General features: G+C 40.4%; 1 protein-coding gene across 1 annotated transcript in view; it reads right to left on the reverse strand.

Moving 5' to 3' along the window:
• Positions 1 to 12,659, reverse strand: part of ABCA13 (ATP binding cassette subfamily A member 13) — a 294,371-nt gene that overhangs the window by 34,250 nt on the left and 247,462 nt on the right. The window contains exon 56 of the mRNA XM_043540473.1: positions 8,743 to 8,893. Within this exon, the coding sequence (XP_043396408.1) occupies positions 8,743 to 8,893 (151 nt within the window). The remainder of the gene's footprint in view (positions 1 to 8,742; positions 8,894 to 12,659) is intronic.

Below are 12,659 nucleotides of genomic sequence, written 5' to 3' on the forward strand. Positions count from 1 at the left end.
TTCCACCAACTCTCTAGGTAACGCATTCCAGTGCTTCACCACCCTCCTAGTGAAAAAGCTTTTCCTAATATCCAACCTAAACCTCCCCCACTGCAACTTGAGACCATTACTCCTTGTTCTGTCATCTGCTACCACTGAGAACAGTCTAGAGCCATCCTCTTTGGAGCCCCCTTTCAGATAGTTGAAAGCAGCTATCAAATCCCCCCTCATTCTTCTCTTCCGCAGACTAAACAATCCCAGTTCCCTCAGCCTCTCCTCATAAGTCACGTGTTTCAGTCCCCTAATCATTTTTGTTGCCCTCCGCTGGACTCTTTCCAATTTTTTCACATCCTTCTTGTAGTGTGGGGCCCAAAACTGGACACAGTACTCCAGATGAGGCCTCACCAATGTCGAATAGAGGGGAACGATCACGTCCCTCGATCTGCTGGCAATGCCCCTACTTATACAGCCCAAAATGTTGTTAGCCTTCTTGGCAACAAGGGCACACTGTTGACTCATATCCAGCTTCTCGTCCACTGTAACCCCTAGGTCCTTTTCTGCAGAACTGCTGCTGAGCCATTCGGTCCCTAGTCTGTAGCGGTGCATGAGATTCTTCCGTCCTAAGTGCAGGACTCTGCACTTGTCCTTGTTGAACCTCATCAGATTTCTTTTGGCCCAATCCTCTAAATTGTCTAGGTCCCTCTGTATCCTATCCTTATCCTCCAGCGTATCTACCACTCCTCCCAGTTTAGAGTCATCTGCAAACTTGCTGAGGGTGCAATCCACTCCATCCTCCAGATCATTAATGAAGATATCGAACAAAATCGGCCCGAGGACCGATCCTTGGGGCACTCCGCTTGATACCGGCTGCCAACTAGACATGGAGCCATACAAAGAAGGAGAAGATTACTATATTTTAGCTATAAAAAAACTATTTTCTCTAACATGGCTTTTAAACATTACTGCCAGTCTTACTACAATCAGCAAAAAAATATCTTTTAAAAAAAGAATAGTCAATGGGGAGGAATTTAAAAAGCAGAGGAATATTGGCCGAGAAATCATAGAAAGCAGTTCAAGGAAGTCAAGTCGGATGTTAGAGTTTGCAGGCCCCGAGGAGGCTGAATCACATGTTCTTAGCAAGCTAGCCCAGCAGTAATTTACTATGTTTTTCTTTATTAGAAATATGAATGTGGTGTAATTCCCAAATTGTGGATAAATCTTGCCTTTGCTTTAATTTATCTAGAACCAAAACATGCCCCACGATTTGATTTTTACACAAGAATATGCAGTGCATAGACAGTCATGCTAAACTATGCCATTGTCAAAATAGCAAAGGGAAGTAGAGATACCCAGATTCATAAATTCCAAAGCCAGAGGGACCATTCTGATCAACTATTCTGACCTCCTATTTAGAACACAGGCCATAAAACTTCCCCCAAATAATTCCTAGAGCAGATCTTTTAGAAAAACATCCAGTCTTAATTTAAAAATGGTCAGTGATGGAGAATCCACCAGGACCCTTGGTAAATTGTTCTAATGTGATTAATTCCTCTCACTGCTAAAACATTATGTCTTATTTCTAGCCTGAATTGGTCTAGCTTCACCTTCCAGCTATTGGATTATGTTATACCTTTGACTGAAGAGTCCATTTTTAAATATTTGTTCCCCATGTAGGTACTTACACTGTAATCAAGTGACCCCCTTAACTTCTCTTTGTTCAGCTAAATAGATTGAGTTCCTTGTGTCTATCACTATATGGCATGTTTTCTAATCCTTTAATCATTCTCGTGGCTCTTCTCTTAACCCTCTGCAATTTATCAACATCCTTCTTGAACTGTGGATAACAAAACTTGACACAGTATTGCAGCAACAGTCAGACCAGTGCCAAATATAGAAGTACGGCAATTTTTGACATAGAGTACCACTCCCTCTCCCTTTTTGCCCACTTGATCCTTTCTAAATAGGTTATAACCATTGATTCAGGCCACTTATTCTTGTGCTACAGAAATTTTGCTGGCTTCTAAGTAAAGGGCCATTTCATGGTACTCATTTTGCTGTTCCTTTGAATGCATAAAGCTACCCAGCTAGCTTTTGCAGATGATTACAGCATATACACAAGCTGGCTGAAGGTCTAATATATTATCTGTACAACAGAAGTGTAACAGTGCAGCTGTGGGGACTGATTCACAATGGTGGGTAGGCAGAAGGGTTATAAAACTTTCTCAGTCCTAGTGCGGTCTTGAGCGCTATGAAGAGAGTCTGCTTTGCTGGGTGCTCTCAGAAAGAGGCTCCCTATATCCTGGTATCTCCCTCAAACCTTATCCACTAAAGCAGCACAGTAGAATTTAGCTCATCAAATATAACATCATACATTTTATTCGACTATGCTCTTCAGCAGATGCCTCCTCCCGTTATCTCTTTTTCATTAACATATCTATAGAGAGAGACTAAATTTGCAGTAATAGTCTCAAACCCATTAATATAATCTAAATAGTAATGAAGATGCCATCTAAATTACATCTAAGTTAGATATATTGTAAAGTAGCCAATACTTCTCCATTATAACTTCATTTAGCTGCATTCCTAATGGTGTACTGTTGTTTGGATGGTGCCACACCATAAAGTATACATGAAAATACCTCTCATCTTGACGAAACTCAAATGTGTGACATGATGTGTGACAAAGACTTAAAGTGACACACACACACACACACACACTATTCATGCAGAAAACTGAAAATGCTGTGGGATTCCTTCCTCTCTGTCCTCAGTTTCATGAGTCTTTATTTCAGATATAAATAATTTTCCAGGCTTGAAAGTGATGTGACTCCTCAGTTTGTGCAAGATATAGGTGACTCAGACTGAAATAAGGGCTATATGAGAGATTTGTACACTAATATATACATTGTAACTTCATCCAAACCACATAGTTGGTTTGGATGAAGTTACATCCACCTCACCTGAGCACCTCCTCAATGCACACTTTAAGCTCTCTCAACTCTTTCCCTCTCTCCCAGAACCAGGAAACTAAAACAACTCTTCACATCCATAGACAGACATCCGTATCACTAGTCTCCAATGTTACTTAAGTAAACTTCAAGATGTGTTACCTTGATAATTCTAACTCAAGTAAAGAGCTCTCCTCTTCCTAAATTAGAGTCTAATCCAACTCCCACTGATTTATAAAATCTAAGGCCTAGATGCTTTGAATTCCTGCCCATACACTTAACATTACACACAAATAATCCCACTGAAACCAGTGGGACTAGTCAAGGGTGTGAAGTTAACCATCTCTGTAAATTTGTGTAAGATTGGAGATTAAGGTAGGGACCACGTTTGTATTTATCCATAAAGCACCAGGCATACTGATTGCACTGCAAAAAATAACATGTATAATTGATTCCAATTATTAAACCAGAGACTTTTCCAAAGTCAGTAACAGCACTCAGGTAAATTATATATAGGAAGAGGTACTGAGACTCTCCTGGTACTTTCTTCAGATTTACCTCCAAACTAGGGAATTTTTAGTATTGGATATTTATCCATCCTACTAACTTCGAAAAATATCATAAATTGTTAATTTTGGATCAGTCACTTCTGAATAGGACTGATTAATACAATGCACAACTCATCATCCTTATAGTTAACACACACACACACAGCGCCAGATCCAACTTTCACTGAACTCTATAGAAAGACTCCCTTTGAATTTCATAAGAGTTGGACTGCATCCTTATAAACTGGTGATACTCGTGTGAATAATTACAGACTTACTGAACATTTCAAACTTAGAATGAATTTTAATACCCTATAATTAAAAAAAAACATTTTGCCCAATTTTCTACAAATTGTGCACAAAAATTATGTATTACTCTTCAGAGTAAATTTAGCAATTTTAGGAAAACTCATATTATTAGCTGAAGTTATAGGAGTTTATTGCACTTTCAGCTGTGATCCTGAAAAGAGCTGCACACAAGCAAACTTGCAAAGCTCAGTTGACTATAGGACTAAATTCTGCTCAGATTCTGGTTAAGTCACCAAAGTATCAGAGGGCAGAATAGCACACAGCCTTCATAGAGTTCAAGTCAATGGAGCTCCACAAGGGAGCAAAAATCCACCTAGGGACTTATTGAAGGACAAACCCTGCCCATGCTCCTTCAGGCTATCTGTTAGCTTCTGAAGCTCTGATAAAAATCAGAGAAGGTTGGTTTGAAGAATCTCCAACCAGAAATAGTAATTTTAATATTGATAGGCCAAGCGTTGAAACATTGCAGTTGTTATGATTTTAATTAGGTTGGTAGGTGGGACAGATATTTGTATTCTTTGAATAAATGTGTTCCAAATTCTACTCTCATCTACTGTGGTGATTTCATTGGATTTGTACTGGTGTAACTGACAGCAGAATATAGCTCTAACCATTTCCACTGAGACAAATGTAATAAAAATAAATATTTTTTAAAACAAATATGCCAATCCAGTGTGATAACCGGTTGAACATCCCAAGAGCTGTGTATTATTTAAGCTCAACTCAAATTCTATTTAGTTTTACACACAGGTATAGTTTGACTTCTATATTTGGGGGACAGCTCTAGCCAGGCCAATGGGACTATGCGTGGGGAGCAAATGCCATGCCTGCCCAAGGCTTACAGGGCTGAGCCTGCTGTGGGGTCACCGGGCACCTGCCCCGTCTTTGTTATGGTCTCGCACAGGTATCCAGGGGGAATTTAACCAGGAGCACAGAGTGGCTAATGTTCAGGAACCCTGCACCTCGGGAGGGGGTGCTAGAGGGGTGTGTGTGTATACTGGGAGGTGGTATTTGGGGGGGGGGCGGGCTGGAGGACCTGCAGCCTCACATTCAAGGTGGGGGGCAGTGTTGCACTCCCTGTCATGATGGTAGAGTGGCTGGTGCAGGCCCGGGATGCAGTGCCAGCCCCATCAGGCCTCCCTGCAGGCCTCTCCCTCTCTCCAGCGTGGGGGGTCTGGCCTTGTCACCCCTCCTGGCTGGGTTCTGAGGCCCCACAGTGGCCCAGGCACATACCACTCCGCTTACCCAGTGGGCTAGGTTGGACCAGGATGGGCAGGATTCAGCAGCTATGGAGGGCCAAATCGGGGCACAGAGATGGCTCTTTCTGAGCTGTAATGTCTGCTCCCCAAAGGAAAAATCCCAGGCATTGCCTCTTATTTGAAAAGTTCGCCTGGATGGAGAATGGACTATCAAAAAAGAGGCAATGTCCAGGAAAACCTGAACGTATGGTAACCCTACCTTGGGGGAAGGGGGGAAGAAATGCCCCCCTGCATACACTTCAAACTCCACCCAAGGCTTTACAACATCATGATTTAAAAGAAACTTCTAGGGCTGCTTTAAAAAGCAGATTAAAACTTCATATAATATACAGTTTCACTTTGATAACAAATGATCCATTTTCTCATCCTTTCCCATTCAGTTAATTACTGTTTTGGAACATTAAGTGCACTCAACTTCATGTCAGGCATTTAATTCCTGCTGCTGACAAATCTGTCTAGTGAAGGATCGGATCCTTGAAGTTATTGCTTTAATAGATTATATTTACTTATGCGGCAGTGCATACCGTAAGTCACCTGCTCGCTTGCCAACTCACTTTAAACAAAATGAACTCAGATTGCTTTCCACCTTCGAATCAAACAACTGTGTTCCCTAGTGCCTGCTCTTTCCTTCTTTTGTTAACACAAACACTTTAACAGTAAGCACTCAGAGAGCTTGGCCTGGAGCACAGCATAATGTGTGGGAGTGAGACAACAAAAACAACAATTTACATTTCCATAGGAACTGCTATCCTCAAGGATTCACAAGCATTCCGGTTTACAAATTTAAGCTCAAATACAACTTTACACAGGGATCATTTCATTCACCACTGAAATTTAGCCATTTCTGAGGTGCAGCACAGCAGCTGCTTCACACTGTACTGCAACGCTACACAAGAGTCTAGGACAGGAAGTGAACACGGGCATAGCATACCTAGGTCAGATTCACACAAAAGTTTTGTTTGTTTTTTTTCCTAACAAGGTTTAGCTTTAGTTTGACTTTTGGGGGAAGGTTGAAGGTCAGTTATTATATATTATTTACAATAGCTCCTAGGCAGGCCACACATCCGGTATGAAACTGGACTGTCTTGCTTTTCTAAAGTTTGTCCCCCATCTGATACCCAGACAAAACTGGAAAAGTCTATTTTAAGGAAACTAGGACCAGATTTGCAAAGGTATTTAAGACCCGTTTGAAAATGGGACTTAGGCACTTATGAAAATGTGCAACTCTATTTTTTTTTAAAATATAAATAACTATATAGGGGCATTTGACTCCACTTAAGATCCATTATATTTTTGCTGCTAGGGAGGTGCTCTATTGGAAGGGTTACAAGAAAAAGTGAACACACTCACATATGTGGCAGATGTGTCCAGGAATTAGAAAATTTTGGGAGGAAAGGATTAAAGATACCTTATGACAAAATGCTCCTTCCTAGAGATCCCCTGACCTGCTTACTTAATGCTCCAGTCAAGAATCTACTTTTAAACACAACAAAGTCATCTCTTTTTTATTGTTAACTAGACTTTGAATTGCACGGTATTAGAAAAATGACTCTCCTCCTACGGAATTGTGGTATAGTAAAATATGGACTTTCCTTGTAATGGAAAAGCTTTCACACCAAGTACATACACAGGAGAAGTGCCAAAAAGAGGATCAGTACATAGAAATTTGGTCACTTTTTTGTATACTAAGATAAGGAGGAGGGCTCCTCAGCCAATAAGCCAGACTCTTTAGGTCTTTGAATATAAAGCTGATCCTGAATAAGTAACAAGTAATGGACAATGTAGTATGTCAATGTTTTATTGTAATTTTGCCTGAATAAAAAAAAAGTTGTGTTTTTTTTAAATCACCATGTGACTTTAGGAGCCATGACCCTAGGCACAGGTTTATAGTGCCTATGCTTTGAACTGGCCCTGAACCAAAGATGCCCCGCATGGGAAATTTATTACAAGGGGTCATCTAACGCAGTTGCCACATGCCCAACAATGCCGAGGCAGCTATCCTCCTTCATTAGCTCATTCATGCTCCAGCTATCTCTAATTTCCCCATCTGCCCTGTTTTGCACTGGACTAATTCCAGCACTGGGATGGAAAATGTTCATTCTGCACACATTGCACCTGATATAGTCAGTCAGCTTCCTTAGAGCAATGTTGTGGCCATATCGTGTACATATTCCACATCAGGGCACTTCTGCTTAAAACACCCTGGCTGTAATACTGGGGAGCTTACAGGTATGATTTTAAAAGGTATATAAGTGAATTAGGACAATTTCTACTGACTTTCAATGGGACTTGTGCTCTTCAGTCACTTAGGTACTTTTGAAAATTCCACGCCATATCTACTGTTGTCAACATTAGTGCCTCAGTTTATTATATACGTTCTACCATGTGGACAAGTACATTGCAAGGATGTATTGTCGTCTGTTCTGTTGGACAGAACAGAGAAGGTTAAGAACCATGTTTCACAGCATTTTAAGACTTTGCTGCCTAATTAAATAATCAAGCTTTGATTTCTGCTTTAAGTTACATTGATGACCAAAACATAGTTGATGACTTATGTGAGACTTATGAATATTTAAACAGCATTCTCTTAAATGAATGTACAGCTCTAAGAGACATGCCAGAAACTGTTCTTATCCGTGTCTCTATTAAATTCCACGATAATAGATGGTTAGTACAGTTGTGCTAAAAGCTGATCATAAGAGGGGAATTGTCACTGGATAGAGATGACAGGTAATTTTCACCAAGAGGCTTAATGCAATAATAATTATCTCTTAATATATTTCCCTTAGACCAAGGGGAACAAATCTTCATGTTTGCAGTACTCTGGCCGTCTTTAATCCAAAACTAATGAGGTGGGTTGACAACACTGAACAGCTAAGGAAAAGATTGGATGCTGAATTCTAAGTAGCTATCGTAAATGGTGCTTGGCACTGTTTACAAGGGGGGGGCCTTGTTAAGACGGCAAGCTGCATTCTCAGGTCCAGCCAAGCTCTGCTACACACAGGGCTCAAGTGAAGGGGAAAATGTGGCCGTTGCTAACTTTACTGCCCAACTTCAATCCTGGAGCTACATGAGGGGTTTGCTGTGTCCTGGGGTCAGGTTAGACTAGCTCCAGAGCTGCTCTATCTTGTGCGCAGCTGCAATGTCTCCCCAAAGGCCTTCCTTGGAGTTGAAAGAAGAAAAGGAGTACTTGTGGCACCTTAGAGACTAACAAATTTATTTGAGCATAACCATAAGCAGTGCAGCCGTACTCTGACCACACTCCATTCCCCCAACAGGCCTCCTATGCTGGGCGGGGCCTGCAAATTAGTGGTGAAGAGCTAGTTTTGAAGTTATTTTGCTAAGAAGCCAGAATGGTGAAGTGAAAAGTGAAGATGCTACATACGCAGACTTTTAATTTTAATTCTTTTATGGTTTGTGGGCCAGGCATTGCTTTCACACTGGTGTAATTCCAATAACTTCAGGGAAGTTACTCTTGATGTACACTGGGATAAGAGGAAAATCATGCTACATTTAAAACTTCAAAGTAATCAATACATTTTGGGGTGGGCAGAGAAGATTCCTAATGACCAAAACTGTTAAAGACAAATGTCGGACTTAAAAGGTGCATTTTCTAGTGCAAGAAAATGAAACTCATGTGAACTCTATAGCCCAACCTTGCTCCATCTATTCCTTGCAAAGCTACTCATGGATAATTACCTTATGGATACATTGTTTTGGAACCCCACGCAGGCTGCAGTAATAATAAAGATGCTCCCAACCAGTTAGAAGTTCATCCAGGGCATCTTGCTGTGGGCAGTAGCCAATCAAAATTCCTTCAGAGCTAGCAGACAATATATCCATTTCAGACCTATTTAAAAGAAAAGCAAAAGATTTAAATACTTGAGCGTGATTTTCCTTAGTACAGTATACTTAGTACTGGTGTTACTGTTTTACAGCCTTAATCCAAACAGTCCTCAAGAATAAGTATATTCACCTTAGAATTCGAAGAGGGATGGGAGTAGAATAGGCTCAGCTCCCATCTCTCTCTTCTCATTACTTTCCCTGAGATAAGCCCAGCAGCTCTCTGTGCTCTTTCCCCTTCCATTTCTTTCCCCTCTCTAATCCCACAGTCCTGCCAGAAGAGGGTCCTCTGGTTCCACTGAGCTTCCCCATTCTGTAGCTGCTTTAGCTCCCCAGCCAGCAGCTCTAATTGGAGACAGAGCTATTTCTGGGTTCCATGCTATAAAGTATTCACCTGGCCTAGCACTGTCACTTGGAGACACCCAGGCTCTGCTGCTTCTCCACAGGAGGTAGGAAGCAAGCCTCCTGTGCAGGCCTTGGGAAAAGCAGGGGGGAGATGTGGTATGTAGTAATTGACTTCACAGGTGTACCTTCCCCCTCCACCTTACTAAAGCATCTTCATGACACTCTTCTTTAATACAGAAGAATGACCAGACCTGAAGATGTAGAACACTTCAAGAACAGCCAGTTTCATCAGGGGTAAGGTTAGTTATGGGCCTTCTCTCAAGCACTGCAGAGCGTGCCTATGCTGACTGATAAGCAGATCCCTCAGTAATTTACAGAGAGAGAGGTGTGTGTGTGTGTGTGTGTGTGTGTAATTCCACATATTCAAAAACTCTTCAGCAAACGCAAAAAACAAAACAGAAATATTAAATGCCTAATAGTTTAAATGATGATATCCAGATAAAAAACACACTTGTCACTTATAAATTATCACCTGCATCTCAGAATCTTTGGCCTCAGTTTTGTAGCTGTACAACATTACTAGAAACTGCATTCATTGCTAAGAAGCAGGCTTGATTGCAACGGTGTCTCATTACCCATAATGATGCTAAATGTACCCTTATTTATTCCAATACCTAATCCAACATTTGGTGGTGCTGATTTAAATTTACAGAAAATGATTCAGACAAACAGCGCAACTATAGACCTGTCAAAAATCAAGATGCTTTTTTGTAAAGTCTGATGAGCTCTGGGGGAAAAAAGGTAATAATAAAAAAAGGCTTTGAATTACAATATGATATTATTTTTATTTTGCTATAGTGCTTATGTGTTGCTCTGAATCTGATTAATAAGGTTGAATACAGAGCTAATCATTTAGAAATGGAAAAGCAAATGTTCTATGTAGATGGGCTACAAATGCCAAAATTGGAGAAAGCATAAATATGTATCTGTTAATCCTTTACAAGGCTCTCTTGTCTGGGGAGAAAGTAGTACAAACTGTGTATTTTACATTCTGAACCATAGTATCAAAGTATTTTAAATGCTCTCAAAAGTTAATTTATCATCATATGATGCACCTTGCTGGGGACTCATTGGAATGGACTTCTTGCTCTTAATAAAAATAAAATATATGAAATTTTAATACTTATGTAAGTGTGCATGGAACCAAAAAATGCATGTCAGGAGCTCTGGTAAACTCTAAAATGTGACATGACATAAAATGAAAGTCAGGATTAAACTCCACCATTTGCCCATGGTCAGTTCAAGGGTTGCTCTTTAAAAATAAATATAAACATTACAGAATTTCTCCCAACACTATTTCAAGCATATCTAAATCAAATTAAATGGTTTTTTAAAGCCATCTGCATCTTAGGGCATGGATTTACTAATGTGGACTATATTAGCATAAATTGGCAGAGGCAGTGAATTCCTTCCATAATGAACTCTGACATGCAGAAATTCTATTTATAGTCAATTCCTTCCTGGGCACCAAAGACATTGAAAGAGATACACAGAGCAACCTCAAATTAAGGCAAACAGAGCAGTTCGATACAAACCTTCCTTGTGGAGCACTTAAAGTCTTGACTTGAGGCAATATGCAAGGCACACAGATCGGAGACCAAATTAAATGCTGGGGTAATTTTGCTAACTTCTGGAAACTTTCATTCGGGGGGAATTTAGTTTAGTGAGTCTAGTAACTGAATGGGCAATTCCCGTCCAGAATGGTTCTACCATCTGGGTGGAAAAGATCACCTATGGAAGCAAAATAACAAACAGCCAAAACATTCATTAAGTCTCAGTTTGTGTGACTGTGCCTCAATAGGGATACACTTTAGCTAGTTTTCTATTTTGCTTAGGGCAATATAACCCATTTAGAGTCCCTGGCTTCACCGATAATCCAAGACAATATTAGTGTCTTACTTCCAGTTCAACATAAAGACCTAGAAATACAGGGGGTCCCGATGGTAAAGTATAACTTCCATAAAGGAGGAACACATTGCAAAGCAGTTTGAAACATTTTGCCATGTAGCCTTGCACACTTTTGCCCTGATCCTGCAATTAGATCAACTAGTGCAGACCCTGTACTCATGTGGAGTTCTAATGGGTACTGTGACGTTACCCTCCCATAATGTTTTATGGAAATATGCTTATGAAAGTAAATATGACATAACTGGAATATGTTTTAGGCTACATATGCCATGTAACATATCTCTGAAAAGGTTATGAACTACTGAATATATTCATCCTATTTGTATGCATGTATCATTTTTGTATTCAAAGTTATGAATATTGTCAGTGTACTTGTTTGATTTTAAGTAGCCTTAGTAAGGCATTTGGGCAACTTCTTTAGAAAGGAATTTGCAAATTAAATGCCCAATCAATAAACACTTAATGGACAATGGATCTTGGAAGTCTCCAATCCACATAAGAAGTCTACCTGAGAACGTTCAAGATAGCATGCAAACAATGGCTGCTACCTGTAAGTTCTGAGTCATGCATGGACATGTGACTTGCCCATGTGACTTCAAAACTCCATCTTGGAGCTGGGATTCTACACAGGGGGGAGGGAGGGGTGTCCAACCACAAGAGAAAGTCTATTTAAACCCCTGGGAGACCTCTCTATTTTGCTTTCAGCTGGCTCAAGAGATAGCCTCTCCACTGCCAAAGGATACCCAAAAGAAACAGGAACAAGGGACAATAATCATGGGGGTGAGATTTTATCTGTATTCAGTTTTCTTACTGTATTAGGCATAGACTTGTGTGTTTTATTTTATTTTGTTTTGTAATTTGTTTTGTTCTGTCTGTTATTACTTGGAACCACTTAAATCCTAGTTTCTGTATTTAATAAAATCACTTTTTACTTATTAATTAACCCAGAGTGTGTATTAACACAAGGGGGCGGGGGCAAACAGCTGTGCATATCTTTCTATCATTGTTATAGAGGGAGAACAATTTATGAGTTTATCCTGTATAAGCTTTATACAGGGTATAACAGATTTATTTGGAGTTTGGACCCCCATGGGAGCTGGGCATCTGAGTGTTCGAGACAGGAACACTTCTTAAGCTGTTTTCAGTTTAGCCTGCAGTTTGTGGGACATAGTTCAGACCTGGGTCTGTGTTTGTAGCTGGCAAGCATGTCTGGCACAACCAGGCAGGGTTCTGGAGTCCCAAGCTGGCAGGGAAAGCAGGGGCAGAAGCAGTCTTGGGACATCAGTTGGCAGCCCCAAGGGGGTTTCTGTGATCCAATCCGTCACAGGTACAAAGGTCCTTGCTAGCAGATCCAATAGCAAGATCAGGGCCTTTGTTTGTTTCTACTTTTAGAGGCCTTTAGCTCTTTACAAGATAGAAAAATGTCATATATGGTTTACAGAGGACAAAAAGCCATTTGA

This window comes from Chelonia mydas, chromosome 2, assembly GCF_015237465.2.
Source record: "Chelonia mydas isolate rCheMyd1 chromosome 2, rCheMyd1.pri.v2, whole genome shotgun sequence".
Classification (NCBI taxonomy): Eukaryota; Metazoa; Chordata; order Testudines; family Cheloniidae; genus Chelonia; species Chelonia mydas.